The following is a 27895-nucleotide window of genomic DNA, read 5'->3' as shown; positions in this document are numbered from 1 at the left end:
AGAGACGGGGTTTCACCATGTTGACCAGGCTGGTCTCGAACTCCTGACCTCAGGTGATCTGCCCACCTCGGCCTCCCAAAGCACTGGGATTACAGGCATGAGCCACTGCTCCCGGCCCCCTTTTTTCTTTTTGAAGAGGGGTCTCACTATGTTGCCTGGGTTTGTCTTGAACCCCTCGGCTCAAGTGATCCTCCCACCTCAGTCTCCTGAGTATTGGTGATTACAGGCATTTACCACCACACCTGGCAAAACATTCCATCCTTATCTTGCTAGTAGGATTATAAATCTCTTGAAGGAGCTATGTTTGTTTGTTTTCCCTTACTGGGGTACTCCCTAAAAACAGATATGGTGATTCTTACTGTTTTAAATTTGGTAAAATTTAAATCCCAAGGGATATCCCAAATTTGCACCTAAGAATGCTCCTGTCCACATCGCACAGCCCCCAACATGTGACACATACATCACAGAGAATGCACCTCCAACCACCCCACATGCATCACCTTCTTCTCTACATTCGGCCCCAAAGCACTCTTTCGTGTTCCAAGTCAAAGGTCCCCTCTGTGATGCTGCCTGAGTCAGATGCCCATAGGTGTCTTCTACAGAAATCTGCTCATAACTTCTCTTAGCATATTTTATTATAGTGATGTTTGTCTGTGTGTCTCACCATTAGCCTATGAGTTCCTTGAGGATGAAAACTGTCTTCTTTGTACATCTAACATATAGCATTAGTACATAGTAGGCGCTCAGTAAATGCTTGTTGAAGGGAGGTGTCAATCAATGAAATGCAAAGCACACAAGTAGGCTCCAGGGTCCCCCGGGGCAGAAGAGATGTGTGATTGCAGCACTGGGATTGAAGCTGCAGCCACCGGATCTGCAGGATTCCATAACAGGCCTGGGAAAGCTCAGCTCTGCCTCAGAGAGTCCACGTCCAGAAGAGCATGGACTGGAGAAGCTCAGTGGGGAAAGCTCGGAAAAGCTGGGAGAGGAGCCAGAAGGGCTAGGGGGTCACCCGACAGCAGAGGGATGCTGAACAGTGCCCCCCAGCAAGGAGTGCTGCAGCCAGCTGTCACTCAGAGGGGCCAGGAACCATCCTTCACTGTTCCTGGCTCTGGACTCCCACTCCTGCCTTTCTGCTGCCACCATGGACCCCAAAGAGGTGAGCTAAGCCTCTGAGTTCAGTAGATTCTATCTAGGGTTAAGACAAGAACGCCACCAACAGGCACCGCCATACCACCCCACCCGCTAGTGCAGAAGCAGCCGGGCGGTGCGCTCAGCCGGCTGCCTCAGCGGCCTCGTCAGCCCCCTCCTCCTCTTGCTCGCCATTCTGGAGCCTGCGCACGATGCGGGTAAGGTCCAGGCTTCGTGTCAGTGTGTCCAGGAGCATCTGGTCCTTCTGGACGCCCTCTATAAACTCTTCCAGGGAGAGTTCCCCTGGGGTAGAGAGAAAGGGAATCGGGGGAGGAGGGTGTTCATTTTTGCAGTCTAGAGCACAGAACCGGGTTCTTGCCAGGGGCAGGGACAGAGCCCACGTGAGGAGAAGTGACCCGCGGGTGCAGCAGGCAGAGGAACCCAGAGCCCAGATTCTGGTCCAGGGGCCAGAATCTGGACCAGAAACTTTGTGGCTGGGACAGAGGCAGGTGGAGGAGGTGACCAGCACAGTGGCCTTTGGGCCTCCTCCTCCCCTCCTCCCCTCCTCCTCCTCTCCTCTAGTGACCTTCCACCCCTGGTGACCCCACATCCATGGCGACCCCTCCCCTGGGAGCCCCTCCTCGGCCCCCTCACCATCCCCGTTGACGTCAATCTTGGAGAACACTGTATCGGTGAACTCCTCTGCAGTCATGGTGGTATCGCTGCAGGGGTTAATGGCGCGAATGGCCTGGGAGGGAAGAAGTGTCAGAAGTAAGAGAGGCCCATCTTTATCCTATCTCGGGTGTGGGAGTGGGGACGGTCAGAGCTTGTCTGGCTCCCAAGAGCAGTGAGGAGTAGAGTGCAGGGTACCCGGGGGCCTAGGCAGAGCTGGAACTCAAGTGTCAAACTTCTTTTTTTTTTTTTTTTTTTTGAGACAGTCTTGCTCCGTCGCCCAGGCTGGAGTGCAGTGGCGCCATCTTGGCTCACTGCAAGCTCCGCCTCCTGGGTTCACGCCATTCTCCTGCCTCAGCCTCCGGAGTAGCTGGGACTACAGGCGCCCGCCACGACGTCCGGCTAATTTTTTTGTACTTTTAGTACAGACAGGGTTTCACCGTGTTAGCCAGGATGGTGTCGATCTCCTGACCTCGTGATCCACCTGCCTCGGCCTCCCAAAGTGCTGGGATTACAGGCTTGAGCCACCGCGCTCGGCCAAGAGTCAAACTTCTATCGTCTTTTGGTATTGATGAGGAAACTGAGGCCCAGGAAGGGAAGGAACGTGGCCTGGGTCACGCAGCTGGTGAGGGCCACAGCTGCCACCAGGATCCTCAGTCCCACATCCTGTCTCAATCTTGAGATTGCTGTTCTAACCCTGGGCTCTCAGCTCCGGGTCCCACCCCTGGCCGGGCCCTCTGCACCTGGATGATGGTGAGCAGCTCATCGCGGTCAATGCAGCCGTTGCCGTCTACATCGTAGAGCTTGAAGTACCAGCGGAGCTTCTGTTCCACCTTCCCCTTGAGGACCAGGCTGAGCGCCGCCACGTACTCCATGAAATCAATGTAGCCGTCCTGGGCGAGGGGCACGGCCGCCGTGAGCCCACCGGGGCCCCGCCCACTCCAGCCTCAGGCCCCGCCCATCATAACCCAAGGCTCCGCCCATCTCGGCAAGCCCCAAGAGATGCTGAGGGGAGACCCGGACCCTCGGAGATGCGGCTAGGGAGGCCAGCCTTGTCTCCGCCGTGACCTATCTGTCTTCCTAGACGCCCTGTATAGCCCACCCTTCCTACCCCAGAGGCTGCCAATCAAATCTAATAAGCCAGCATCCACTGGGGTGTGAATGGCTGGCGCTGTCTGTTCACAGGCATCTGGGTTTTAGCGAGCGCTGCCTGCTTCCCTGTGATTGTCAAGCATGAGCCTTTCCAGTTAGGGGAAATGGGAGACGTGCGCGTAGGTGGGAGGAGGAAGAACTGCACCCCCAGGGATGGGAGCGTGGTTTGGGTGAGCTTTTGGGAGTTTCTCACCCTGCTGCCTGAGGGGCTTAGGCCCCCGGAAGGCCTTAACCACTCTGAACCCCACAGTGGGCTCATTCAGTCCCAACCCACTTCCCAGGACTGTCATCAGTACAGAGCCCAGAGAGGCCCCTAGACAGCACTGCTTGAATAAGCAAGAAAACTGCTAAAGAGGTTTCCTCTTGGGGAGGGGACACCGGGTGAGGATAATTTTGCTCTTCATTTTTTATCTTTCTGTATTGCTGGAAATTTCTACAATGAGCTGGATTGCTTTTGCAGGTTTTTTTTTTTTTTTTGTCTTAAAAGGGGCAATGGAAAAGGTGTGGACTTTTGTGCCAGAAAGACCTAAATCACCTTGGATAAGTCACATGACCTTGAGTCTCCGTTTTCCCAGCTATAAAATGGAATGACAGTGTGCACTTTTCAAGATTGTGGTATGCATTAGATTCAATGAAAATATATAGCAATACTAACTTTTTTCAGTGCTCTCCATGGACTTCCTTGGCTGAGTGCTTTATTCACTTTACTCATTTAATCTCACAGCCACCCCCAAGAGGTGAATATTTTTTGTCTCTAGTTTGAATGAGAAAGCCAAAGTTGAGAGAGATCAGGCCAAACAGCTAGTGAATGACAAAGCCTCACTTAGAAAGCTGGGTCTCCTAAATCATCCTATACCAGTACTCAAATGCAGATGGAGATTTACATTGATTTGTGTGCACCTGTGTGATTGTCAGACAAACCCAAGCCCAGACAAACATTTGAAGTAAGCAAAGCAAATGCCTGTCCCCCAGGTTTCACTCCCCACTCACACTCTGTACTCCCTCGCCCTGCACATCTGGTGCAATACCCAAAGATACAACCATTTTTTAGTGCAAGGGCTGGCAAACTTTTTCTGTAAAGAGCCAAAGAGTAAATATGCAGCTTTGCAGCCAAACACCCTCTGTCATTTTATGTGAACGCAGCCATAGACAATTCTCTACGTAAATAAATAGATGTGGTGAGTGCTAGTAAAACTTCATTTACAGAAACAGGCCTGTGTGCTGTCATTTGCCTATCCCTGTTTTATTTAACTCCTCTCTGTATCAAAACTTCTGGATGGGTGCAGTGGCTCACACCTGTAATCCCAGCACTTTGGGAAGCTGAGGCAGGTGGATCACCTGAGGTGAAGAGTTTGAGACTGGCCTGGCCAACATAGTGAAACCCCATCTCTACTAAAAATACAAAAATTAGCCAGGCATGGTTGTGGGCACCTGTAATCCCAGCTACTTGAGAGGCTGAGTGAGACAGAAGAATCACTCGAGCCCAGGAGGCGGAGGTTGCAGTGAGCCGAGATCGCGCCACTGCACTCCAGTCTGGGCAACAGAGCAAGACTCTATCTCAAAGAAAAAAAAAAAAGACATGGTTAGGCAAATACAGGGTCGATGTGCCCCAGGGTTGCCCTTCCACCCCCACCGGTGTCATATGTGTGATTCTAAGGGTGCTTCTGCAGACACGTCTTAACCCAAAGGGTTTTCTTAGCAGGTGAGAAGATGAGATATGTCAGTGTTTGGGGGTAAGATGTGAGGCTCAACCATCCGTTCGTCCTTCCTCTCCTGTTCAGGAGTTATTCCTTCTTCGGGAGCATTTTGAGTGTTGAATGTGATGACGCCATCCCTCCCAGTCTCTGTACACAGGCTCTGGACTCTGCTCACCTGCTCCCACTTCGGGAAAGCCCTTGGGCTCCCTCATACCACACCTGAGGTTGGGACTCAAAGCCTGTAATCTACTTTGGTCCCTCATCCTCAAATATTAGTGAGTTTTAAATAGCCACCGAGCCCCAGCTTTCCCAAGAAGCCCCACCCATGATGGTGCCTGGACCTTCTGGGCAGCGAGGGAAGGAGCCTCTCCCGGGTCTGCGGAGGACATGCGGCAGTGCCTCATTGCGTCCTCACTTTTCAAGTGAGGGGCCACAGGGCGGGGAGCCACGTTTGCAGATTTGGGTTCTTCCACAACTATGTCTTGACCAAATAGCTCCAAATGAATGGAAGATTTACTATGAAAACCAACAAACACCTTAACTAATGCTCCTGACGGCCACAGCATCATGAATATACTGGGACTGAGAGGGGAGATGATGGGCTCAAGGTCACCCAGCTGATGAAAGCTAGGGACCCAAACCCATGGTCCCAAACTCACCTTTCAGTGACCCCTCTAGCTTACCAATTAGGAAGTCCTTACCCAATGCGTCCAGGTGGCTACTGGGGAGACGCAATTTGACCACTGTCAAATTGCAGGCTCACTTGAGAAAAGGTGATCTGAGGTCACTGGGTATTTTGAAGTTGGGAGCATTCTGGATTCTCCAGGGACCAGGCAACCCTGTCTGTCTCCAATCCTCATGTCCACAGAACATTGTAAGTGGCCTGCCCATGCCAGACAGCGAGGATGGAGAATCATCATCTTGCTCCCTGCTCTCTGCCCCTCCACCCACATCCTTGGGAACTTCAAAGGATGTTTGCAAAAGCACCACGTATAGGACCAGCACATCACAGGTGTTCAATGACCATCTTGGAAGTGTTTACACTCGTTTTGGAGTAAACCAAGATATGCCTGTGGCAGAGGCAGAGGAAGCCATTGGATTCAGCCTCGGATTACACTAATGTATGGACCTCTCTGTCTTGCCCTAGAAAGTGAGGGCAGGGACACTGTCTGATTCATTTCTAACCCCCAGTGCCTGATTCACAGTTGGTGCTCATTAAAGCACAAACATTAGATCCATTGAATCCCTAGTGTCAAAAACCCACCCCTCAAATAAACAAATGACTGTATAAATGAAGCTGCTCCCCAGCGGACACTTCTATGCTCCTCTCTGCTCTTCCTCACCCCCAGCTGGTCAGGCTTCCAGAGGGGTCCCTCCAGCACTTCCCCTCCCTGCCACTGGGCCCCTGCTCACCTTGTTGAAGTCAAAAGTCTCAAACATCTGCTCCACGTACTGGCTGGCCGACGGGCTCAGGTTCTTGAGGCCGAAGAACTGGCGGAACTCATAGAGGGTGAGCTGGCCAGAGGGGCACTCAGTCATGAACTTCTTGTACCACTGGTGGCACTCGGTGCTGCTCAGCTCCTCCACTGACTTTCCCTCCATCACGTTGCCCATTGCTCAGGCCTTCAGGGGGCTGACGCCTGAGATGGACAGGTCCTGTTCGCTGCTCCTCGCCCAAAGGTGTCTTGGCTGACAACGGGGCCGACCTCTCTCACAGGCCTGAGTCCTTCAGGCCTGAGCAAAGCAGGGCCTGATGGATCAGATGGTACCGGGAAATGTGGAGAGGAAGAGAGCAGAAGATGATGACCCACACTCAAACTCACAGATGCCAGAGAACTGGTGTTAAGAGTCTCCACTAAATCCTTGCGGCCCCAGTGGAGACTGTACCCTGGAGAAGAGAGTTGAAAATAGAACAAGGCTTAGAGAAGCAGAGTCCTTAGGATTACAGCCTTGAACTGTAGGTGAGAGGATTTTTTAACCCAGTTTGCAATCTTCTAATCCCTTCTTACCACCACGGAGTGGGTGTCAGCCAGAAGCTGCTCTGATCCTATGACCTTTGTGACCTTCTTCTCCTGGTTTGAGTGGATTCACAATGGTTTTGGATTCTGCCCTCAATCATGGAATTGAGGTATATATGAGATAGAGCTGGCTTCTTGTCCAGAAATGGCCAACTGTGGGCTCTTGACAGGGCTGCCGTGTACAGTTATCCAGGCTGTGCACTGCACTTGGCCATCACAACTGAGGGGGTCCAATCATACCATGGATGTGCTAACATATGAGGGCACCTGGGTGGATACAGAGTTTGTGGGCTTCCAAGATAAGCCTTGAACAGCCAGAGAGAACCCCCTCCTACATTAGCCTGCACCAGTACACAGAGACGTGCACACACATGCACACACTCATACACACTGATCCTGTTCTGGCCACACTCTCATGTTCCTGAAGGTTGCATCTTTCCCATCTTGAGAGCCCTGAATTCATCCTTCCATCTGATTCTGAGCCTCACATCATCACCATCACCTACTAGGGGCACAGAGCAGGGACATGGAGTGTGCACCTGGTGCCCTGGGGTATGTGTGAGTGTGAGAGTGCAGGCACACAGATGCATGGGTGAGCTGCTACCTGCTGGTCCTGGAAAGCTCCCAGGCCAAGCCTGGGGGCCTGTCTATGCAGCAACAGCTTTCTCTGCTGCCTGTTGGGATGCGTACTCCCTGGCCACACCATTAAAAGCTGGCTCATTTACGGAACCAGCATTTGGGTGCAGGTGCACTTAACCTGGATGCTGCCAGGAAAGCTTAAAGCCAGCGCTTGCCCTGCCCTGTCTTTTTCTCTTGTTTGCCTTCCTCCTTTACATATGCGGCACACCCAGGTCTCCTAACTCATCTAGAGGGAACCACTGCCCATATTTCTGCTTTCCCCACCAGGGCCTTGGACGCTTGGTCAAGTTGTGCACTGATACACAATTTATATGATTTATATAAATAATATATAATTACATGTAAATATATTTATATAAATATACAATTTATACAATATATAACATATATCAAATATATGTGCATACATATCTCAGAATGGGCTAGGTTATGATACAGTAACAGACCATTCCAAAATCTCAGTGGCTGAAAACAACACAAGTTTGTTTCTTGCTTACATTACTGGCTGGGTGACCTTGAGCAAGTAACTTAACCTCTCTGGACCTCAGTTTCCTCATTCTTAAAATAGGAATAATGGTGCCCATCTGATAGGGCTGTTAAGTTAATGGTGCCCATCTGACAGGGCTAAGGGGAGTAAGCGGGGCTGGGCACGGTGGCTCACGCCTGTAATCCCAACATTTTTGGGAGGCCGAGGCGGGTGGATCACTTGAGGCCAGGAGTTCGAGACCATCCTGGCCAACATGGTGAAACCTCGTCTCTACTAAAATTCATGAAGTGAGCCAAGATCACACCACTGCACTCCAGCCTGGATGACAAAGCGAGACCCCTATTTAAAAAAAAAAAAAAGTATGTGAGTTAATATAAGAAAAGCATTTAGAACAAGGTCTGACCCAGAGTAAGTGCTCCATAAATCTTGGCTATGATGTTATGATTTTGTATCTATTACAGCAGCATGTCAGATGTGCTGTTCACTACAATCTAGGTGCACTTATACTGCATCTTGGACACAGCAGCATCCCTAGGTTAGAGCCAATCGTGCTCTTGTCCCTTTAGTCCTATTCACTCTGGGCCCTGGACGGCTAGGAGGGCTATGTGTAGGAACAGACATCCAACCTGCCTCACACAGGCCACCTACCAGCTGTAGTCAGGCCCTAGGGAAGGTGGAGGCCTTTGTTAAAGCCTTATCAGATCCAGGCTCACGCCTGTAATCCCAGCACTTTGGGAGGCTGAGGTGGGTGGATCACAAGGTCAGGAGTTCGAGACCAGCCTGGCCAACATGATGAAACCCCGTCTCTACTAAAAATATAAAAATTAGCCAGGCGTAGTGGTGGGTGCCTGTAATTCCAGCTACTTGGGAGGCTGAGGCAGGAGAATCACTTGAACCTGGGAGGCGGAGTTTGCAGTGAGCTGAGACTACGCCATTGCACTCCAGCCTGGGTGACAGAGAGAGACTCCATCTCAAAAAAAAAAAAATTGTTCATAATGAACATATGTTGCTCACAAAATCAAAGAGGATAGTTATTTTTGAAAAAGAGACCAACTGGGACTGTTGTACCTCTACTCCACATGAATTGATTGACGGCGGGTACACGGGGGTGGGGAGCTGGGTTCTCCCTGCTTCAGTCAGCTTCTCTGCAACAAGTTAAGGGATGGGGAGAGAAGGACTCCTTCTGTGAACTTGCTTGGGGCCCAGCTGGAAAATGTGTCCTTGCTGAGGCCTCTCAGGCTCAAGATTGGGAAATGAGGAGGCTGGGGACAAAGCAGCAGCTCATCTTTCCCTTTCTATTTAAATCCCTCTCACTCTTCATGTATGAGTACAAATGCCACCTCCTCTGTGAAGCCTTCCCAAATCTCTCTCAAATATCTTCCTCCCGCAGCATACTGACATTTTGCTTATGTGTTGTGACAGTTAATTTTAGGACTGGATGAAGGGATACCCAGCAAGCTGGTAAAGCTTTGTTTCTGGGTGTTTCTGTGAGGGTGCCTGCCGAAGAGAATGGCATTTGAATTCATAGACTAAGTAAGGAGAATCTGCCTTCAGCCTGTGTGGGTGGGCACCATCCAATTGGCTTAGGCCTGGAAAGAAGAAAAAGGCAGGGGAAATGTGAGTTCTCTCTCTCTCTCTCTCTCTCTCTCCTGGAGCTGGGACACCCTTCTCCTGCCCTTGGACTCCAGGACTTGCACCAGTAGCAACCCCTCCCCCCTCTCACGTTCTCAGTCCTTCAGCTTCAGACCCAGAGTTACACCATCAGTTTCCTTGGCTCTGAACCCTTTAGGCTTGGACTGAGCCACGCTACTGGCTTCCCTGGTTCTCCATCTTACAGATGGCATATTGTGGGACTTCTCAGCCTCCATAAACATGTGAGCCAATCCCCCTAATAAATCCTCTCTCACACCTCTATATATCTCCTATTGGCTCATCTCTCTGAAGAACTCTGGTTAATGTGTGTGTTATATTAGTTTTCTATGTTGCATAACAACCACAAAGTCAGCAGTTTTAAAACTACACACATTATTATTATTATTATTATTTTATTTATTTATTTTTTGAGATGGAGTTTCGCTCTTGTTGCCCAGGCGAGAGCACAGTGATGTGATCTCGGCTCAGCACAACCTCCTGCCTCCTGGGTTCAAGCGATTCTCCCGCCTCACACTCCCGAGTAGCTGGGATTACAGGCATGCACCACCACGCCCGGCTAATTTTGTATTTTTAGTAGAGACGGGGTTTCTCCATGTTGTTTAGGCTGGTCTCAAACTCCCGACCTCAGGTGATCCACCCGCCTCAGCCTCCCAAAGTGCTGCGATTACAGGCACGAGCCACCGTGCCTGGCCTCACATTTATTATCTCACAGTTTCTATGGGCCAGGAGTCCAGGCACAGCTTAGCTGGTCCTCTGCCTAGGGTCTCACAAGGCTGCTCTCAGGGTGTCACCTGGGCTGTATTTTCATCTGGAGGCTCAGCTGGGGAAGAATCCACTTCCAACTTATTCAAGTTGTTGGCAGAACTCATTTTGTTGTGGCTATGTGACAAGGGAGCTGGCTTTTCACTTGACATTGCCTGGGGGCCACACTCAGGTCGTAGAGGCTGCCCTCTGTTCCTTGTTACACCAACTTCCTCACCACGCTGCTTATTTCATCAAGTCAGCGAGAAGAGTCTCTCTGCAATCTGCTGAAGTCTATATAACCTAACATAATCCACAGAGTGATGTCCCATCACCTTTGCCATATTCTGTGGGTTAGAATCAAGTCACGGGCCTCACCCACACTCAAAGGGAGAGGATTTTACAAAGGCAGCAACAACAGGAGGTAGAAATCACTGGGGTCACCTTAGGGTCTATTATGACATTTGTTCTTCTACAATAACATGGACATAACATTCATTTCTTTCCAGAAGTACTCTATAGGCAACTCTTCCTTGCCAGCCTGCTCTAAGGAACCCAGCAAGCTCACAGAGGGTGGAGACCATTGTGTTATTTGTGTCTTGCCTGCCCCCAGCTCCTGGCACCACACATTCCACACAGTCGTGCGCTAGCTGTTCTGTTTGCCCCGCCCCCACTCATTCTCCACCTTTCTCCTCCAGCTCTGAGCCCCAAGAGACTGACCCCACAGACTGCATCACCCAGACTCTGCTGCCCTCTGGTTTCAGGCTGGGTTCATCCACTGAGAAGCTGGAGGAAGACTGGAGGGTGGAGAGGGAGAAGGGCAGGGACATTTGTTGTCCTCACTCCTCCCTGCCAGTTCAGGGTTGTGGCAGCGGTTATTTCCTTCCACCTTCAACCACCGCTCCTGCCATAGCTCTCTGGGCTCCTGTAATCACGGCTCCTTCCCTTTGTCCCGCCAAGCATGATAAGGGCTTCCCTCTCGCTACTGTGTGGGTACGTCACCATTCCCTTTACTATGCCCACCTCTCTGTCATATAAACTCTCCTAAATTACCTTTTTGAGAGTAACATTAGACTGACGGGCTTGAGCCCAGTAAAATATTGAGTGCATGCATGCACATATGATTTTTTTTTTTTTTTTTTTTTGAGACAGAGTCTGGCTGTGTCCCCTAGGCTGAAGTGCAGAGGCACCATCTCGGCTCGCTGCAAGCTCCGCCTCCCGGGTTCACGCCATTCTCCTGCCTCAGCCTCCCGAGTAGCTGGGACTACAGGTGCCCGCCACCACGCCCTGCTAATTTTTTTGTATTTTTAGTAGAGACAGGGTTTCACTATGTTGGCCAGGATGGTCTCGAACTCCTGACCTCGTGATCCGCCCACCTCGGCCTCCCAAAGTGCTAGGATTACAGGCTTGAGCCACTGCGCCCGGCCCGCACATATGATTAAAGAAAGAATTCTTGGGGCCGGGCACGGTGGCTCACACCTGTAATCTCAGCACTTTGGGAGGCCAAGGAGGGTGGATCATCTGAGGTCGGGAGTTCAAGACGAGCCTGGTCAACATGGTGAAACCCCGTCTCTACTAAATATACAAAAATTAGCTGGGTATGGTGGTGGGTGCCTGTAATCCCAGCTATTCTGGAGGCTGAGGCAGAAGAATCGCTTGAACCCAGGAGGCGGAGGCTGCAGTGAGCCGAGATCGCGCCATTGTGCTCCAGCCTGGGCAACAAGAGCGAAACTTCGTCAAGGAAAAGAAAAGAAAAGAGAAAAGAAAGGAATTCTTAGGCCGGGCAGGATGGCTCACACCTGTAATCCCAGCACTTTGGGAGGCGGAGGCAGGTGGATCATCTGAGGTCAGGAGTTCGAGACTAGCCTGGCCAACATGGCGAAACCCTGTCTCTACTAAAAATACAAAAATAAGCCAGGCATAGTGGTTCACGCCTGTGGTCCCAGCTACTCTGGAGGCTGAGGCAGGAGAATCGCTTGAACCTGGGAAGCAGAGGTTGCAGTGAGATGAGATCGTGCCATTGCATTCCAGCCTGGGTGACAAAAGTGAAGCTCCGAATCAAAAAAAAAGAAAGAAGGAAAGAATTCTTGCCGGGCGCGGTGGCTCATGCCTGTAATCCCAGCACTTTGGGAGGCCGAGGTGGGCGGATCACAAGGTCAGGAGATCAAGACCATCCTGGCTAACACGGTGAAACCCCGTCTCTACTAAAAATACAAAAAAAAAAGAAAAAAAAATTAGCTAGGCGTGGCAGCGTAGTCCCAGCTACTCGGGAGGCTGAGGCAGGAGGATGGCGTGAACCCAGGAGGCGGAGCTTGCAGTGAGCCGAGATCACAGCACTGCACTCCAGCCCGGGCGACAGAGCGAGACTGTCTCAAAAAAAAGAAATAATTCTTAAAAAGCTAAAATTGGATGAAACTATGCTTGTTGAATAGGTACACAAGTCCTGTGGGGTGGGTATTATTATTGCCACGTGAGACAAAGGGGGCTTGGGGCAGAAAATTTAAATAACCTGCTCAGGTTATTTAAATAACCTGCTCAGGTTATTTAAATAACCTGCTCAGGTTAACGAGCCTTCTAGTGGTGGTACCAAAGTTTTCCCACCTCATCATCATGCTTTTCTCCTAAGCCTTCACACCCTGCAGAAGGGCTGGATAGAGCCAGGGGGACCCCATGAGCCCCTCGCTCCAGCACCATCTCCCTCAGCCCTCCCCTTGTGGCCCTCTGCCCAACAATTCCATTGACGGACAGCTTGCTCCCTTTGAGGGAGGAGGGCCCCCACCCCTTGTCTCCAGCCCAGGGTGGGAACGGAATCCCCTGAGACAGGGATGCCAAGGCAAGGAGGACGGAGATCAACACCAAGACCCCAAGGAAGCAGTATGCACAAGGTATGCGTGAGGGCATGGAGGGCCAGAGTACAGGTCACCCAGCATACACAGGGAGAAAGATTCCTGCCTTCCCCGGCTGCTCTGTCTGCAGGAATCCCTCCTGGGACAGAAGCCAGATCACAGGAAGAGGCTCCACCTGGCGGAATGGGGCCGAGGGGAGGGAGTGATTGGGGCAGCTGCAGAGAGGTAGGAAGACAAGTCAGGAAGAGACAGGAGGGGCAGCGATCCAGGCCAGACTAATCCCCCCACAAGGCTGCCTGCTTGCCCCTCCACTCCACGGAAACACGGACCCTGAGCACAGGTTCAGTTGCCTCCTGGGCCTATCTCACTCAAATCAAGGTGGTACCTTGGCCAGTTTCTCTAAAGGGTTTCTAAGGGCGTCCATGGAGGCTGCATTACCAAGGTGAACCTCAAGAGGGAGCCCATTCTCCAGGGCAGGGGAAGAGGCGTCTGTTGTGGGAGTGAAGACTCCTCATGGGGACCCTGCCCCTCACCCTACACAGGCTGTAGGATCTGGGAGGGAAGGGACGGTTCCTGTTAATATCTTTGCATCTTAAGGACCCAGCCCACAGCCCACAGGGTCTGTTGGGTGACTGACTGATTGAATGAGCAAGACTTGTAGTTATACATAGACTGAAAATTTCTGCTTATCTCTGCTTCTTTTCAAAATCCCACTAAAATATGAATAAATGCATGTTTTAAAGACAAAAGGAGGCCAGGCGCAGTGGCTCACGCCTGTTGTAATCCCAGCACTTTGGGAGGCCGAGGCGGGCGGATCACCTGAGGTCGGGAGTTCGAGACCAGCCTGTCCAACATGGAGGAACCCCCATCTCTACTAAAAATACAAAAATTAACTGGGCGTGGTGGTGCATTTCTGTAATCCCAGCTACTCGGGTGGCTGAGGCAGGAGAATCGCTTAAACCTGGGAGGAGGAGGTTATGGTGAGCCAAGATCGCGCCATTGCACTCCAGCCTGGGCAACAAGAGCAAAACTCCGTCTCAAAAAAGGAAAAAGGGGCTGGGCGCAGTGGCTCACGCCTGTAATCCCAGCACTTTGGGAGGCCGAGGCAGGTGGATCACCTGAGGTCAGGAGTTCAAGACCAGCCTGACCAACATGGAGAAACCCTGTCTCTACTAAAAATACAAAATTAGCAGGGCATGGTGGCACATGCCTGTAATCCCAGCTACTCGGGAGGCTGAGGGAGGAGCATGGCTTGAACCCAGGAGGCGGAGGTTGTGGTGAGCCAAGATCGCGCCATTGACTCCAGACTGGGCAACGAGTGAAACTCTATCTCAAAAAAAAAAAAAAGAAAAGAAAAAGAAAGAAAGAAAAGAAGAGAGGAAAAAAGACAGCAGATATGGGGGTTCTAATAAAATTTTGGAAAACAAGACAGATGGACAAGTGGTAACTTTCTTATGAGAGTAGAGAAAGTCGAAACCTAAATGCTTTCAAAGAGGAGGAGGCTGCGGAGCTCGGGACAAACCTATTCCTGCCGCAGGAATAGGGAGGCAGAGGTAGCAGGTGCCCCTGAAGGCTGGGATGCAGCACATGTGGAGCAGAAAATAGGACTGGCCAAAGTTTGTGTAAGGAACACTTAGCTTCTCCGATGCCCTCCGCGAGGCGGCAGAACAGGCATCTCCCGGCATCAGTCCCCTCCGGACCCTGATTGAAGGTTCTTCTGGAGATTTGGGCCAGAGAGGCCCTAGTCTCTAGGCACAGCCTCAGGAAGAGACATTGCCATTCTGTAAATGGAGCGTTAAAAGAAAGTCTACATATGGAGAGTGAGAAAACCACCACGTGCCTTCCCCCACCCCAGCTCCTTCCCTTGGCTGGCTCCTTGAACACTGATGACCAAGCAGAAGGAGAGACCTGGTACAGATGCCAGATGGTCTGAGGCCAGCCAAGGCTCATCAGGCATTTGAGGAAAACCTCTAACTCGAAAGAGAGCCTACAGCAAGCCAAGAGGAAAACGCGGATTCCATGCTGTTAGGGTCGCCTCAAGGGGTCTCCACTTCCCTCCACACTGCTTACCATCTTCTCCACATGACAGCCTGGCCTGTGTTGCGGGCTGCTTGTCGGGGTCTCCGGACACTTGTCTCTCCTTCCCACACCAACCCCAACCTCTCCTGCACAGGAATTATGCCCCACAGAATACACCACCATACCTACAGAGGGACGAGACTCCTAGGAATGAAACCAGCTGAATTCACCCTGTGGTGTGCTGGTAAATGTTTAATGATGAGCTCTCTGGAAAAAAGAAACTCCAATCTGTAGGCATTTGCTCACTTCTGTGGTGTAAATGCTCCCACCACAGCTGATTTCAAAGTGCCAACAGGAAGTCACTGATTGTGGGCCGGGCGCGGTGGCTCACGCCTGTAATCCCAGCACTTTGGGAGGCCGAGGTGGGCGGATCACGAGGTCAGGAGATCGAGACCATCCTGGCAAACACGGTGAAACCCCATCTCTACTAAATATACAAAAAAAAAAAAAAAAAAAAAGCCGGTTGTGGTGGTGGGCACCTGTAGTCCCAGCTACTCAGGAGGCTGAGGCAGGAGAATGGCGTGAACCCAGGAGGCGGAGCTTGCAGTGAGCTGAGATCACACCACTGCACTCCAGCCCGGGCAACAGAGCGAGACTCCATCTCAAAAAAAAAAGGAAGTCACTGATTGTGGAGTAGGGAAGACATGGGCACAACCAGCTCTTACAAGCCAGTACGAGCTGGCTCCAGCACACCACTGGGGTACCCTCTGAATGGCAGTGACTGGGAACTCACTCAGGCCCCTGTTGTGAATCCAGTGCCCTCTGCCTCCATCCCCCTCTTCCATGCCCAATGACCCATGAGCTCAACTAGCCTCAGAGCCAGCTCTTCTAGACCAGAGGAGACAGCAAGGATGGGAAATCCTTCCCCCACCAACAAACTACAAGTCAGAAGCAGCAGCTTTATGTAAAACTGGGTCTGGGCGGGGACCTGGAGACTGTGTTCATTCCTTGCATTCTTCTTCATTCTGCAGCAGCTGCTCCAACCAGGGTAAGATGACCTTGTAAGACAGCAGGAGTCATGGCCAGTTGATGGATCTCTTCTTTTTTTTTAATTAATTTTTTTTTTTTTTTGATGGAGTCTCACTCTGTCTCCAGGCTAGAGTGCAATGGCGTGACTTCGGTTCACCGTAACCTCTGCCTCCCGGCTTCAAGCGATTCTCATTCCTCAGCCTCCCGAGTAGCTGGGATTATAGGCACCCACCATCATGCCTGGCTAATTTTTGTAGAGACGGGGTTTCACCATGTTGGCCAGGCTGGTCTCGAACTCCTGACCTCAGGTGATCTGCCCACCTTGGCCTCCTGAAGTGCTGGGATTACAGGTGTGAGCCACCACACCCACCCTCTCTTCCTTATTTTTGGAGGGGTCCAAGCCTGGACCATCGGGAGGCTGGAGCTAAGATGGGCTTTGCTTGGGACTTTACTTCTGGGGTTAGGGAACTGAAAATCAAGTCCTTCCAAGTCTTCAGGAACCTCCAGACATAACCTTATTGTATAACGTCCCCATGGCCTGTTTACCCACCCACAGCCACCCATTCAGATGCCAGGGAAAGGAAGGACAAACTTTAACTGCTGCTGGGAAGAGAGACCTCCCTTTATCATTGTCGATAGGTGGGCATGGCACAGCTGTCTTATCCCGAATACAGGTCGCTCCTCCTGCAGTGAGCAGCCTTTCCCCTTGGGGACCTGAGGTCACAGGGGTGAGGGTGAAGGGTCGGGGGGCTTCTATTTGGCTCAGGCCTAGGAGCGCCACAAGACCGAGTTGGCAGGAGGCACATCAAAGCGCTTGCGGGTGTGGTCAGTGTCCCGGCGGTACAGGTAGCCACAGGTAGGCTTCTGCAAAGTGTAGAAGGGGTTCAGGGAGTTGGAGTACTGGGAGGTGTAGAAATTGAATCTGAGCTTGTCCGGATTCTGCCCCTTAGAGTCCACCACGACCGGCACATAGGCTGCTGCCAGAGACTGCTCACGGTCCTGCTTCCACGCCCGGGACAGGGACAGGTGTGGAGCCTTCACCCCCTTGCATGACGGTGTCTTTGGCCCATGATTGGGTACAGAGGGTTTCTGTGAGTCCTGGGAGGGGGGAAAGAAGGGGAGAGCTGAGGCATTGGACACTGGGACTTCAACTGCTATGCCAGGGGCAGAAGGGAGGAGAAGGAGCCGCTGCTCAGAAGCCTCCAGAGCCGCTCTGGAGCACTGCTGACCATGGAGCCAGGGACCTCCAGAGCAGGGGAGAGCCATCAGGGTCCCCTGGCCCCCTGCTGCTGCAGAACTCTGTCTACCTACCAGAGGCAACTGCCAGCTCCCAGAGGCTGGGAACCTGGGGATCGTCTTCAGTCCCTCCCCACCCCCTTTCCCCGCATCCAATCGTCTGTCCATGTCCTTCGTATGGCTCCTGTGTGGCCCTCTCCTCCCTCTTCTCTGCCACCGCTCCGTCAGGCCTTTGACCTCTCTATCCTGTGGGGCCCCTCCAGCTTGCCTTCCACCAGGGCTTCCTGTCTCCCACCCTCCTGCTTGGTCACGCTGTGCTTCACACTCACAGAGTGAGACTCCATCTCAAAAAAAAAAAAAAAGAGAGAGAGAGAGTTTTGCTCTTGTCGCCCAGGCTGGAGTACAATGGCACGATCTCGGCTCATTGCAACCTCTGCCTCCTGGGTTCGAGCGATTCTTCTGCCTCAGCTCCTGAGTAAGCTGGGATTACAGGCACCCGCCACCATGCCTGGCTAATTTTTGTATTTTTAGTACAGACGGAGTTTCACTATGTTGGCCAGGCTGGTCTCAAACTCCTGACCTCGGGTGATCCACCTGCCTCAGCCTCCCAAAGTGCTGGGATAACAGGCGTGAGCCACTGCGTCCAGCCTACTCTGTCTCAAAAAAAAAGAATGTGGCTTCCACTCTCCAGTCCCTCCATCCCTCCACCCACCCTGCATTTCAGCCACACAGTCTACCTCTTGTTCCCTGCTCACATCCAGTACTTCCAGAGCCTGTACCTTGGCTCAGGTGTTCCCCAGCCTTGCATGCCCTCCCTTCTGTGCATTAGGGAAATTCTGTCTTTCCCGTTAGAGCTTCAGCTCCTTAAGGGCAACTACCTCATACTCTTACCCTTGACATAACAGCCTCCAAAATCCTATTTACTGTTTTACTCCAGACGAATGCATTTAGAGAAAGCTTGATAAATGTTGGATCAATTGAACTGAATTCTAGTAAGGGGTACCCACTCACTTTCCAGCCAGCCAGCCCATTCTATTTTAGAACATATCTCATTGTTACCAAATGTGTCTCCTACTCACCCATACCTACCTCGTCCTAACCACCACTCTTGGTTGATTACTTATTGGGGTCTGCCCAATCTCTAGGAGGCCCCCATTGCCACATTTAGCATATCACATTGACATTTATTTATTCCTCTGTCACTACCCTTCCTGTGACCAAGCTATCCTGTTCACCTTCGAATCCCCACACCATGTTTCAGGTACCAGCTGTACATTTTACTAGGGACTGTCCTCACCGTGACAGCACCACCAAAGGATGAGGCATCTGTAGGCAACCATCCAACCTGTGTGTGTGTCAGGCTGGATCTGTTCTGCTCCCCCAGGCTTCAGCGGTCAGGGGAATCCATTTCTTCTCCCCCAGCCTCACAGCCCTCCAGCCTCTAGGCACTGTGAGAGAACCCCTAGGTACAGGGTTAGTAGAAGTTGAGCTCCTGCCCTCTTACAAAAGAAGTCTCCTTTGCTCAAATCATGATGTATTTCCTCTGTGTTTTGTTTTGTTTTGTTTTTTGTTTTTTGAGATGGAGTTTCGCTCTTGTTACCCAGGCTGAAGTGCAAGGGTGCAATCTCAGCTCACTGCAATCTCTACCTCCTGGGTTCAAGCAATTCTCCTGCCTTACCCTCCCAAGTAGGTGGGATTACAGGCATGCACCACCACGCCTGGCTAATTTTGTATTTTCAGTAGAGATGGGTTTCCTCCACGTTTGTCAGGATGGTTTCAAACTCCCAACCTCAGGTGATCCGCCCGCCTCAGCCTCCCAAAGTGCTGGGATTACAGGCATGAGCCACCTCATCTGGCCTCCTCTGGGTTTAATTTACAAACTATCTGTCCAGCCCAAACTTGTCCAGGGCTTTCCTCCAAAGCAGGCTTTGTTCCTATTGGTTCCTACCCAGGTATATATGTTTTTGCAAATTTGCAGTTTTCGAAATTCTTCCTATTCTTCCAAGTTCAGCAGCAGACTTGAAACCTTCTCCAGGAACCCCTGAAGCCTCCTGCAGCCCCTGTCCCAACTTGTCCTCTTCTGTGCCTTCTGGACCCCTCTCAGGATGTGCTCCTTTGCTGGAGGGACTAAGATGAGTCAGGCACACACGTTTTGAAGACGTCGTCATTCAGAGTCCTACAAGTGCACTAGGACCACTTGCTGCAGTCTTGTCTCATCTTAGTCCCAACATAGTCCTTTGCTAAAGTCCCAATAGGCTGTAAATGACTCCAGCAGTCAGGACTGCGTCCTATGCATCTCTTTGTCCCTAGAGCCTACCCCAGTGCTGGTGCACAGCCACAGGAAATGAGCAAGTGTTCTACAGCCTTCCCAGACTCTTCCAGGCTCAGCCCCAGGGCACAGGGGCTTACAGGCAGAGGGGCAAGCACTGGAAATGAACCGCGATAGTGGCCATCAAAGATTGTTTTCTAGCCAGGTGCAGTGGATCACACCTGTAATCCCAACACCATGAGAGGCTGAAGTGGGAGGATCACTTGAGGCCCAGAGTTCAAGACCAGCCTGGGCAACATAGGGAGACCTTGTCTGTATAAAAAAAATTAAAAAGTAGCCAGGCATGGTGGCATGCACCTATGGTCCTAGCCATTCGGGAGGTTGAGGCAGGAGGATGGCTTAAACCCAGGAGGTCGAGGCTGCAGTGAGCTGTGATCACACCACTGTACTCCAGCCTGGGTGACAGATCATGACCCCATCTCAAAAAAAAAAAGATTCTTTTCCACTTCAGTTTGTAGCACCACACCAAACCCTGTCAGTGGATTACCTCTTCTAATCCTCACATTAACCCTTTGAGGAAGGTGTTACTATTCTTAGCCCCACTTGTAATTGAAAAAAACTGAAGAGGTCAGTCCCATGTCCAGGGTCACATGACTGGTAAGGAGCAAGGCTGGGATTTGAACCCAGGTCTTTCCACACCCTGTGCTCCATGACATGTCTTGTGCCCACTGCTCTATGTGAGCAGGGCCTGCCAGGGGCCTGTGCATCTTCTATTTCTTTCTGTCCTCATTCCGTCAACCCACTGAGCTCCTGCCAGGTGTGCTGGGTGGCAGGTGTTAGCCAAGGCTGCCCTGCACAGCTTCCAGCTCACTGGAGGGCGGGGCAGCCAGATTTCCCAGTCTGGCAAGAACACTGTGGGGTTTTGACTGCTGGATTTGGGTTCTGGGTTCTTGGGCCTTGCATGGACAGAACAACACACTGGGAAGTGTGAGGTCTATGCCATGAATCACCATCTCTTAGCAGAGCTGAGGATAGGACATGAGTTGCTTCATTCATTCATTCGCAACCATTCCTGGGCACCTCTTGGATGCCAGGCTCTTGGTGTGAAGGTGACAAAGACACCACGCCTGAGCACAAGAGGGTCCCTGTGGAGTACAGTGGCTCAGCCTGGGTACCTCTGACCCTTTGGGCTGGATGATCTTTGTTAGAGGGTTTGTCCTGTATCTTGCAGGATTACAGTGGTGGCTTCTACCCACCAGATGCCAGTAGCACCCTCTCCCAGTCGTGACAACAAAAATGTCTCCAGTCATTGCCCAATGTCCCCCGAGGGCAGTGACAATCAGTGCCATAGGACCCATGGCAATCTCTTTATCCTTGGTAGAGGCTGACATCCTGGCCCAGAGAATGCTCCCTTTCCTGGGCTGCAAGAAGTGGCTTAGGTTTCTTCGTGTTAAGGATGAGTCTAAGCTTGCGAGTTTTTTTTTTTGAGACGGAGTCTCACTCTGTCGCCCAGGCTGGAGTGCAGTGGCGCGATCTTGGCTCACTGCAAACTCTGCTTCCTGGGTTCACGCCATTCTCCTACCTCAGCCTCCCGAGTAGCTGGGACTACAGGCGCCCGCCACCACAGCCGGCTAATTTTTTGTATTTTTTTAGTACAGACGGGGTTTCACCATGTTAGCCAGGATGGTCTCGATCTCCTGACCTCGTGATCCACCCGCCTCGGCCTCCCAAAGTGCTGGGATTACAGGCGTGAGCCACCGCGCCCGGCTTTGCTTGTGGGTTTTGTCCTCCTGACACCACAGAAGGGCCATGAAGATGAGGCAGCTGCAGAGACCCCATCCCCCATCCCTGCTCCCCACTAACCCTTCAGCCCCAAGGCTGCATCAGCCTCTTGGCCATCTTGGGCTTATGGGGCTGGGGCCAGGGGTGACAGAGGCAGGTGCTTTCGGAATGGCTGGGGAACTGAAGAGAGCAGCCCACAGATGGAAGGGTGGCACTCTTTACTCACAGGATTGAGGATCTGCCAAATGTCAGGCATTAGCCACTCAGCTCTGCAAAAGCTCCTAAGAGCCATTTGAGACGTTGCCTCCATTTTTCAGATAAGGAAACTGAGGCTCAGAGGCAGCGAAGCATTTGTCTGAGTTCACAGTTTGTAGAATAGCATGTAAGTAACTTGCAGAAGTCCCACAACTGGTTAGTGTGGGAAGCAGGATTCAAACTCTCTCCTCCCTTTCTGCCCTAGCCCAGGCCCTGGCTTGGGCCCACCTGCCCTGGGTCCACACCTCAGCTGTGTGTAGGATGCTGCTGCTGCAATATACAGGACTCTGGGGCAGCAGGGGTAGGGGACAGCCAGGGTCCCTGGAACATCCAGGGATGAAGCCCTCACAAAAACTGGGACAGAGACAGTCCAGGGGAAGAGGTGGAGGAGGAGGAAGAGGGAATCAGGCAGCACTAGCCTTCCCCTGCCCTTTCTAGGGGCCAAGCCAGCCTCCAAGAGACTAACCTCAGAGGGCTGAGGACACCCCATTACCTCCCCCAGGGCCTAGCACAGCCAGCTTTGGCTGAGGGTGGGGCCTGACTGCATACTTTCCAGGTTAACATTGGTTTATTTTAACTGGCTATTCTTTGCTCACGTGCTCCTTGTCAAGTGTGCTGGGTGTGCACACACTGTGTATGTGACTTTAGATCATTGGTTCTCAGCCAGGGGTGATTCTTCCTCCAGAGGACATTTGTCATGTTTGGAGACATTTTGGGTTGTCACACAATGTGGGGTGGGTGCTACTGCCTTCCAGCGGGTAGGAGCCAGGGATGCTGCTACGTATCCTACAATGGACAGCCCCCGCAACAAAGAATCATCAGCGTCCGATGTCAAAAGCGCCAAGGTTGAGAAACCCTGGTTTAGAGGGTTGAGGAAGAAGCCCCATCTCCCCTACCTGCTTCCCTTGTTTCCATTCTACAGGGAGTGATGAAGTTACAGGACAAGTAGAGATTCTCACCAGCCCCTCCCCTCCCTTGGGAATCCCATGATCCTATTTTCATTTGGGTTCTAAGCTAAAGCCAAAAGAAGGAATCTAGATAGAATTATCCCTCACTGGGCCAGCGTGGTGGCTCACGCCTATAATCCTAGCACTTTGGGAGGCCAAGGCAGGAGGATTGCTTGAGGCCAAGAGTTCAAGACTAACCTGGCCAACATAGTGAGACCCCATCTCTATTAAAAAAAAAGAAAAAAAAAAAGAGCCGGCACCGTGGCTCATGCCTGTAATCCCAGCACATTGGGAGGCTGAGTGAGCAGATCACTTGAGCCCAGGAGTTTGAGACCAGCCTGGGCAATGTGGCAAAACCCTGTCTCTACTAAAAATACAAAAAAATTATCTGGGTGTGGTGGCGCACACCTGTAATCCCAGCTACTTGGGAGGCTGAGGCGGCAGAATCACTTGAATCAGGGAGGAGGAGGTTACAGAGAGCTGAGATCACGCCACTGCACTCCAGCCTGGGTGACAGAGTGAGACCTTGTCTCAGAAAAAAGAAATATCCCTTCATAACCCCCATCCCCACAGGCAGACCCCACAAAGGCCTCTTAGATGCACAGTACTCATGTATTAATATGTACATATATACTAATATGTGTTTGTCCCTTGTGCCGGGGTTTAGAGTGGGGAAGTGCGTGACTCAAGAGTGGGGCTTTCTGAGTAGGGCAAGAAGATCTCATCTGTGATATTACTACAGGTTTTCTAGGAAGGCACCCTGTCCTCTCAAATCCTCCAGGACCATAGGCACATGGCCTTGCCCAGTGAGAAATTCCACCTGTAGTCTCCTCACTCTGGGGGAAGGCCTTGTGCCTTATTGAAATGCAAATAGCACTTGGGTGTGAAGGCTGGTGAGGGCCCCCAGGGGCACCTGGTGCTGTGGAATGTGCCTTGGCTTTGGTGTTTGAAGGTCTGAGCTCTGGGCCTGACCCTGCCCTTACAGGTCAGGCGACCTTCCGCAAGTTGCTGAGCCTCTTTGAGCTTCAGGGGCCTCATCTGCAAAATGGGGATAATAAGGCTATCTAATTCACCAGCTTGTGGTGGGGTGCCGTGAGTGCTGGGAACGGTAAAGCCACAGTGCAAACAGTCATTACTATCAGCCCCTCGGGCAGTTACACTGTGGTTTCACACACACACCGGTCTGAACCTATGGGAGAGCACATTTCCATTTGGGGGAGCACAGAGGCTTTGAAGGGAGCGGTTAGGGAGGCTGGGGGTAGGCCTCAGCTTCCTCATGTGGCTGGGTAGCATGGGAGCCTGGAGCCAGCTACCCCAGTTCAAATTCCAGTTCCCTGCAGGGCCCAGTGGCTCACACCTGTAATCTCGTGGGAGGTCAAGGTGGGAGGATTGCTTGAGCTCCAAAGTTCAAGACCAGCCTGGGCAACATGGAGAGACCTCATCTCTATTTTACAAAAAAGTAAAGGCTGGGCGCAGTGGCTCACTCCTGTAATCCCAGCGCTTTGGGAGGCCAAGGTGGGCGGATCACAAGGTCAGGAGATTGAGACCATCTTGGCTAACATGGTGAAACCCCGTCTCTACTAAAAATACAAAAAAAAATTAGCTGGGCTCGGTGGCAGGCGCCTGTAATCGCAGCTACTCAGGAGGCTGAGGCAGGAGAATGGTGTGAACCCGGGAGGTGGGGCTTGCAGTGAGCCGAGATAGTGCCACTGCAGTCCGGCCTGGGAGAAAGAGCGAGACTCCGCCTCAATTTAAAAAAAAAAAAAAAAAATGGCTGAGCACAGTGGCTCACGCCTGTAATCCCAGCACTTTGGGAGGCAGAGACAGGAGGATCACTTGAGGTCAGGAGTTCGGGACCAGCCTGGTCAACATGGTGAAACCCCGTCTGTACTAAAAATACAAAAATATTAGCTGGGCATGGTGGCACACGCCTGTAATCCCAGCTACTTGGGAGGGTGAGGCGGGGGAATCATTTGAACATAGGAGGCAGAGGTTGCACTGAGCCGAGATTGTGCCACTGCACTCCAGCCTGGGCAACAAAGCGAGTCTCAAAAAAAAAAAAAAAAAAAAATTCCAGCCCTCTCACTCACTAGCTGCCTCATCCTTAGGCAAATTATAATCTCTGTACCTCAATTTTCCCAGGTACGATGTGGGAATAACAAGAGCTCTACCTCATAGGGTTAATGTGAGGACTTAATGGGCTAGTCCATGTAAGGTGCCTAGAGCTCTTAAGCATTCAAACTTTAGCTACAATTATTACTTATCTCAAGTTTGCCTTGGAGATGGGGTAACACGAACCAAACAGTCCAGGACACATTTTGCAGCAGTGAAGGGGCAGAGGAAGCAAGATGGAGGGTGTCCTGTTCCCTCTCTCCATCTCGCCAGGGAGATAGCAGAGGACAGCTGGGGAGTACAAGGCAGGCAGTGGCACCAGCACCCAACTAAGCCTTTTGTAAGAGGACCCACCTCCCAGCCACACAGGTGAGGCTGGCTGGGGCTTTCATGCTCTTTCCTGTCCATCAGGCTTCTTGTGACCCCGAGCTGACCTTCCCCAGCCCTGTGATTTCATCACACCTTGCACATCCTGGACCAGGGCCTTTCTTGATGGTGAGGTGGAACTTCTGGTGGTCAGGGAGGACTCTTGGCAGGATACTGAGAGTGCCAAGGTGGGGAGAACTTGTATGGGGCAGGGGGCATTGTGACACCTCTTTACAACACAATTCCTTCTGTCTTCCCAAGGAGACATGAGGCCAGGGCTGGGGACTGACATTTCAGGACCTGGAAGGGTCTTTTAACCTTGACACTGGCCCACTATGCTATTCCCTCTTCCCACAAACCCATAGAACTCTAAAACTGTGGGCAGGAGGTGTATGGAAAGAGATCATCCTAATTATCAAGGTGCCTCCAGAAGTCCTAATATCCCCCCATGTCCCAATATCACTGTCAGGAAGGAAATGTACCCTGGCAACTCTTCATTCTATCTATCTATCATCTATCTATCTATCTATCTATCTATCTATCTATCTATCTATCTATCATCTACCATCTATCAATCATCTATTTAACATCTATCTATCATCTGTCTGCCTTCCAAATTACAGAGATGAGTGGATGAATGGATGGGTGGACCAGAGTGGGAGGGTGGATGGACAGGTGGATGGACTGGGTTGGCAGATAGATGGCGGTTGGGCCAACCCTTGTGATTTGAGCCCTGCTCATCTCCTTAGCCTCATCTCTTGCTATCTTTCCCTCACTCTCTATGCAGTAGCTAGTTTCTTAGACATGCCCCACTCTCTCCCCTCTGAGCCTCTGCATATGCCATTCCTTCTCATGGACTGCTTTGAACTGGGTTGGGACATAAAGGGATGGATGAACAGGTGGATAGACAGTTGGCTGAATAGGAGTGACCATGTGTGAGTGGATGGATGGATGGTCAGTAAATGGACAGATGGTGATGGCTGTGGTATAGAGGATTGCAGGTCCGGGAGTTAGAATGCCTGAGCTTGGGCTGGGCGTGGTGGCTCAAGCCTGTAATCCCAGCACTTTGAGAGGCCGAGGCGGGCGGATCACGAGGTCAGGAGATCGAGACCATCCTGGCTAACACGGTGAAACCCCGTCTCTACTAAAAATACAAAACATTAGCCGGGTGTGTTGGTGGGCGCCTGTAGTCCCAGCTCCTCGGGAGGCTGAGGCAGGAGAATGGCGTGAACCCGGGAGGCGGAGCGTGCAGTGAGCCAAGATCGCGCCACTGCACTCCAGCCTGGGGGACAGAGAAAGACTCCGTCTCAAAAAAAAAAAGAATGCCTGAGCTTGAATCCTGGCTGCACTATTTTACTAGTGTGTAACTTTGGGAAAATTAATTGACATTTCTATGCTTCTGTTTTCTCATCTGTAAAATGGGTAAAGTCCCTACCTAATAGAGTTGGGCAAAGCACTTAGGACAGTGCCTGGTACAGAGCAAGCATTGAGTAAACATCAGCTATGATTATGTGTGGGTGGGTAATTGGATTGATGGGTGGGTGGCTGAATGGGCTGTCCTGTCCCCATCTTCAAAAATCAGCTCCCCTACCTCCCTAGGGTCCTGTCTCTCCAATACCACGCTTGGCAGGCAGCTCCCAGGAGTAATGTCAGAAATCCCACATGTAGGAGTGACATGGGCTTCTCCCTGGGTTGAGGGGAAGGAGAGAGTTCCAGGGGGAGGTAGATAGAGCTACTGGGTGCCTTCCTGCCACACCAGCTTGGGCTGGGCCCGGAATTATTTGTTTTCTTCCTGTCCCTGAGTCAACGCTGACAAGATGGACTTTGGGGCCGAAGGCAGACTGGAAATTGGGGTGTTGATGACTTGTGTGCTGTCCCTAGATCTCACACCCTGATGGTAATGACCCCTAATTTCTAAGGAGGCTGGGAGGGACCAGGAGAGAAGGAGAAGGAGCAGCAGAGCATTAATCGGGATTCCCCTGCCAGAGCCTCTGACCGGCAATCTCCAAGCCCTCTGAGGAGGGTGGAGTCTTGTTTGGAAGGGAGGCTGGGGACATGGCATTCTGGGCAGAGACGCCAGCATCTCTGCATCTGGCGGAAAATGGCCTGAAGGAGCTATCGGGAGGGAGCCCAGGGTCTGGGTGTGGGTTTGGGGGAGCCACAGCTTCGCACACATTGCACTTTGTCTCAGCCAAAGTGGGGTGGGGTGCTGGGCTGATAACCAGGAGAACTGGGTGACCTGAGACAAGTCCTGTCCCCTCTCCAGGCTCAGTGTCTTATGTGTATCATGAGGACATTAGGTCCCTCCACCTTAGATACTTGATGTCCAAGGTGGGGAGAACTTGTGTGGGGCAGGAGGCGTTGAATTTGGTGGGAGGCCCCTGCCAGCAGTGTACCCAGCCCAGGCCATGTCAGCCTCACTGTGCGGAGCTCAAGAGGAGGCAGTGGCTGGGGAGATCGCCTTTAGGAAGTCCTGGCCAGATGAGCCATGTCTGCCTTATTTCATTGGTAAATTGAGTAATGGTTAAGATGATGACCTCCAGACCCACTCTGCCTGGGTTTCAAATCCCAGTTCTGCTATTTCTCAGCTGTGTGACTTGCACAAATTACCTAACCTCTCTGTGCCTCAATTCCTAATCTGCAAAATGGAGATGATAATAGAATTTACCTGGAAGGCTCATGAGGACTTTGTGAGCTTAGAGCAGTGCCTACTACCTGGTAGGTGCAGGTGATTTATGTTATAATTTCTAAACCCTGATAACTCTTGATTTAATCCTGCCTCCTGGGGCACCTCCTTCTCTGACTTTCCTGCCAACTCCAGGGATGATCTCATTTTATGCATCATCA

General features: G+C 51.6%; 2 protein-coding genes across 3 annotated transcripts; both read right to left on the bottom strand.

Annotated features, from left to right (window-relative positions):
* Positions 1-617: 617 nt before the first annotated feature.
* Positions 618-25253, bottom strand: GUCA1A (guanylate cyclase activator 1A). Of its 2 annotated transcripts, XM_030795864.1 has the most exons (6): positions 25037-25253; positions 16632-17179; positions 6063-6537; positions 2544-2693; positions 1783-1876; positions 618-1431 (listed from the first exon to the last, which is right to left on the bottom strand). In XM_030795864.1, the coding sequence occupies exons 3-6, from the start codon at positions 6261-6263 to the stop codon at positions 1271-1273; spliced, it is 606 nt and encodes a 201-aa protein (XP_030651724.1). In that variant the 5' UTR covers positions 6264-6537; positions 16632-17179; positions 25037-25253; the 3' UTR covers positions 618-1270. The 2 variants fall into 2 exon arrangements, with proteins under 2 accessions (XP_030651724.1, XP_003266317.1); XM_003266269.4 differs by lacking the exon at positions 16632-17179.
* LOC115830859 (uncharacterized protein 114841037) lies at positions 16680-25224 on the bottom strand. The gene is made up of 2 exons (XM_030795865.1): positions 25037-25224; positions 16680-17179 (listed from the first exon to the last, which is right to left on the bottom strand). The coding sequence occupies exons 1-2, from the start codon at positions 25088-25090 to the stop codon at positions 16850-16852; spliced, it is 384 nt and encodes a 127-aa protein (XP_030651725.1). The 5' UTR covers positions 25091-25224; the 3' UTR covers positions 16680-16849.
* Positions 25254-27895: the final 2642 nt, after the last annotated feature.

The sequence above is a fragment of the Nomascus leucogenys genome, chromosome 17 (genome assembly GCF_006542625.1).
Source record: "Nomascus leucogenys isolate Asia chromosome 17, Asia_NLE_v1, whole genome shotgun sequence".
Lineage (NCBI taxonomy): Eukaryota > Metazoa > Chordata > Mammalia > Primates > Hylobatidae > Nomascus > Nomascus leucogenys.
Note: the sequence above shows the minus strand (reverse complement) of the source record. Positions and strands in the feature narration are given on the sequence as shown.

What these genes read in the sequence shown, in the direction of transcription:
- GUCA1A (XM_030795864.1), bottom strand. Translation starts at nt 6,263, where the DNA reads ATGGGCAACGTGATGGAGGGAAAGTCAGTGGAGGAGCTGAGCAGCACC. An exon ending in AGACTTTTGACTTCAACAAG is followed by an intron (nt 2,694 to 6,062) that starts GTGAGCAGGGGC and finishes CCCCTCGCCCAG; the next exon opens with GACGGCTACATTGATTTCAT. An exon ending in AGCTGCTCACCATCATCCAG is followed by an intron (nt 1,877 to 2,543) that starts GTGCAGAGGGCC and finishes CTTCCCTCCCAG; the next exon opens with GCCATTCGCGCCATTAACCC.
- LOC115830859 (XM_030795865.1), bottom strand. Translation starts at nt 25,090, where the DNA reads ATGGACAGGAAAGAGCATGAAAGCCCCAGCCAGCCTCACCTGTGTGGC. An exon ending in CTCACCTGTGTGGCTGGGAG is followed by an intron (nt 17,180 to 25,036) that starts GTGGGTCCTCTT and finishes CCCCCCTCCCAG; the next exon opens with GACTCACAGAAACCCTCTGT.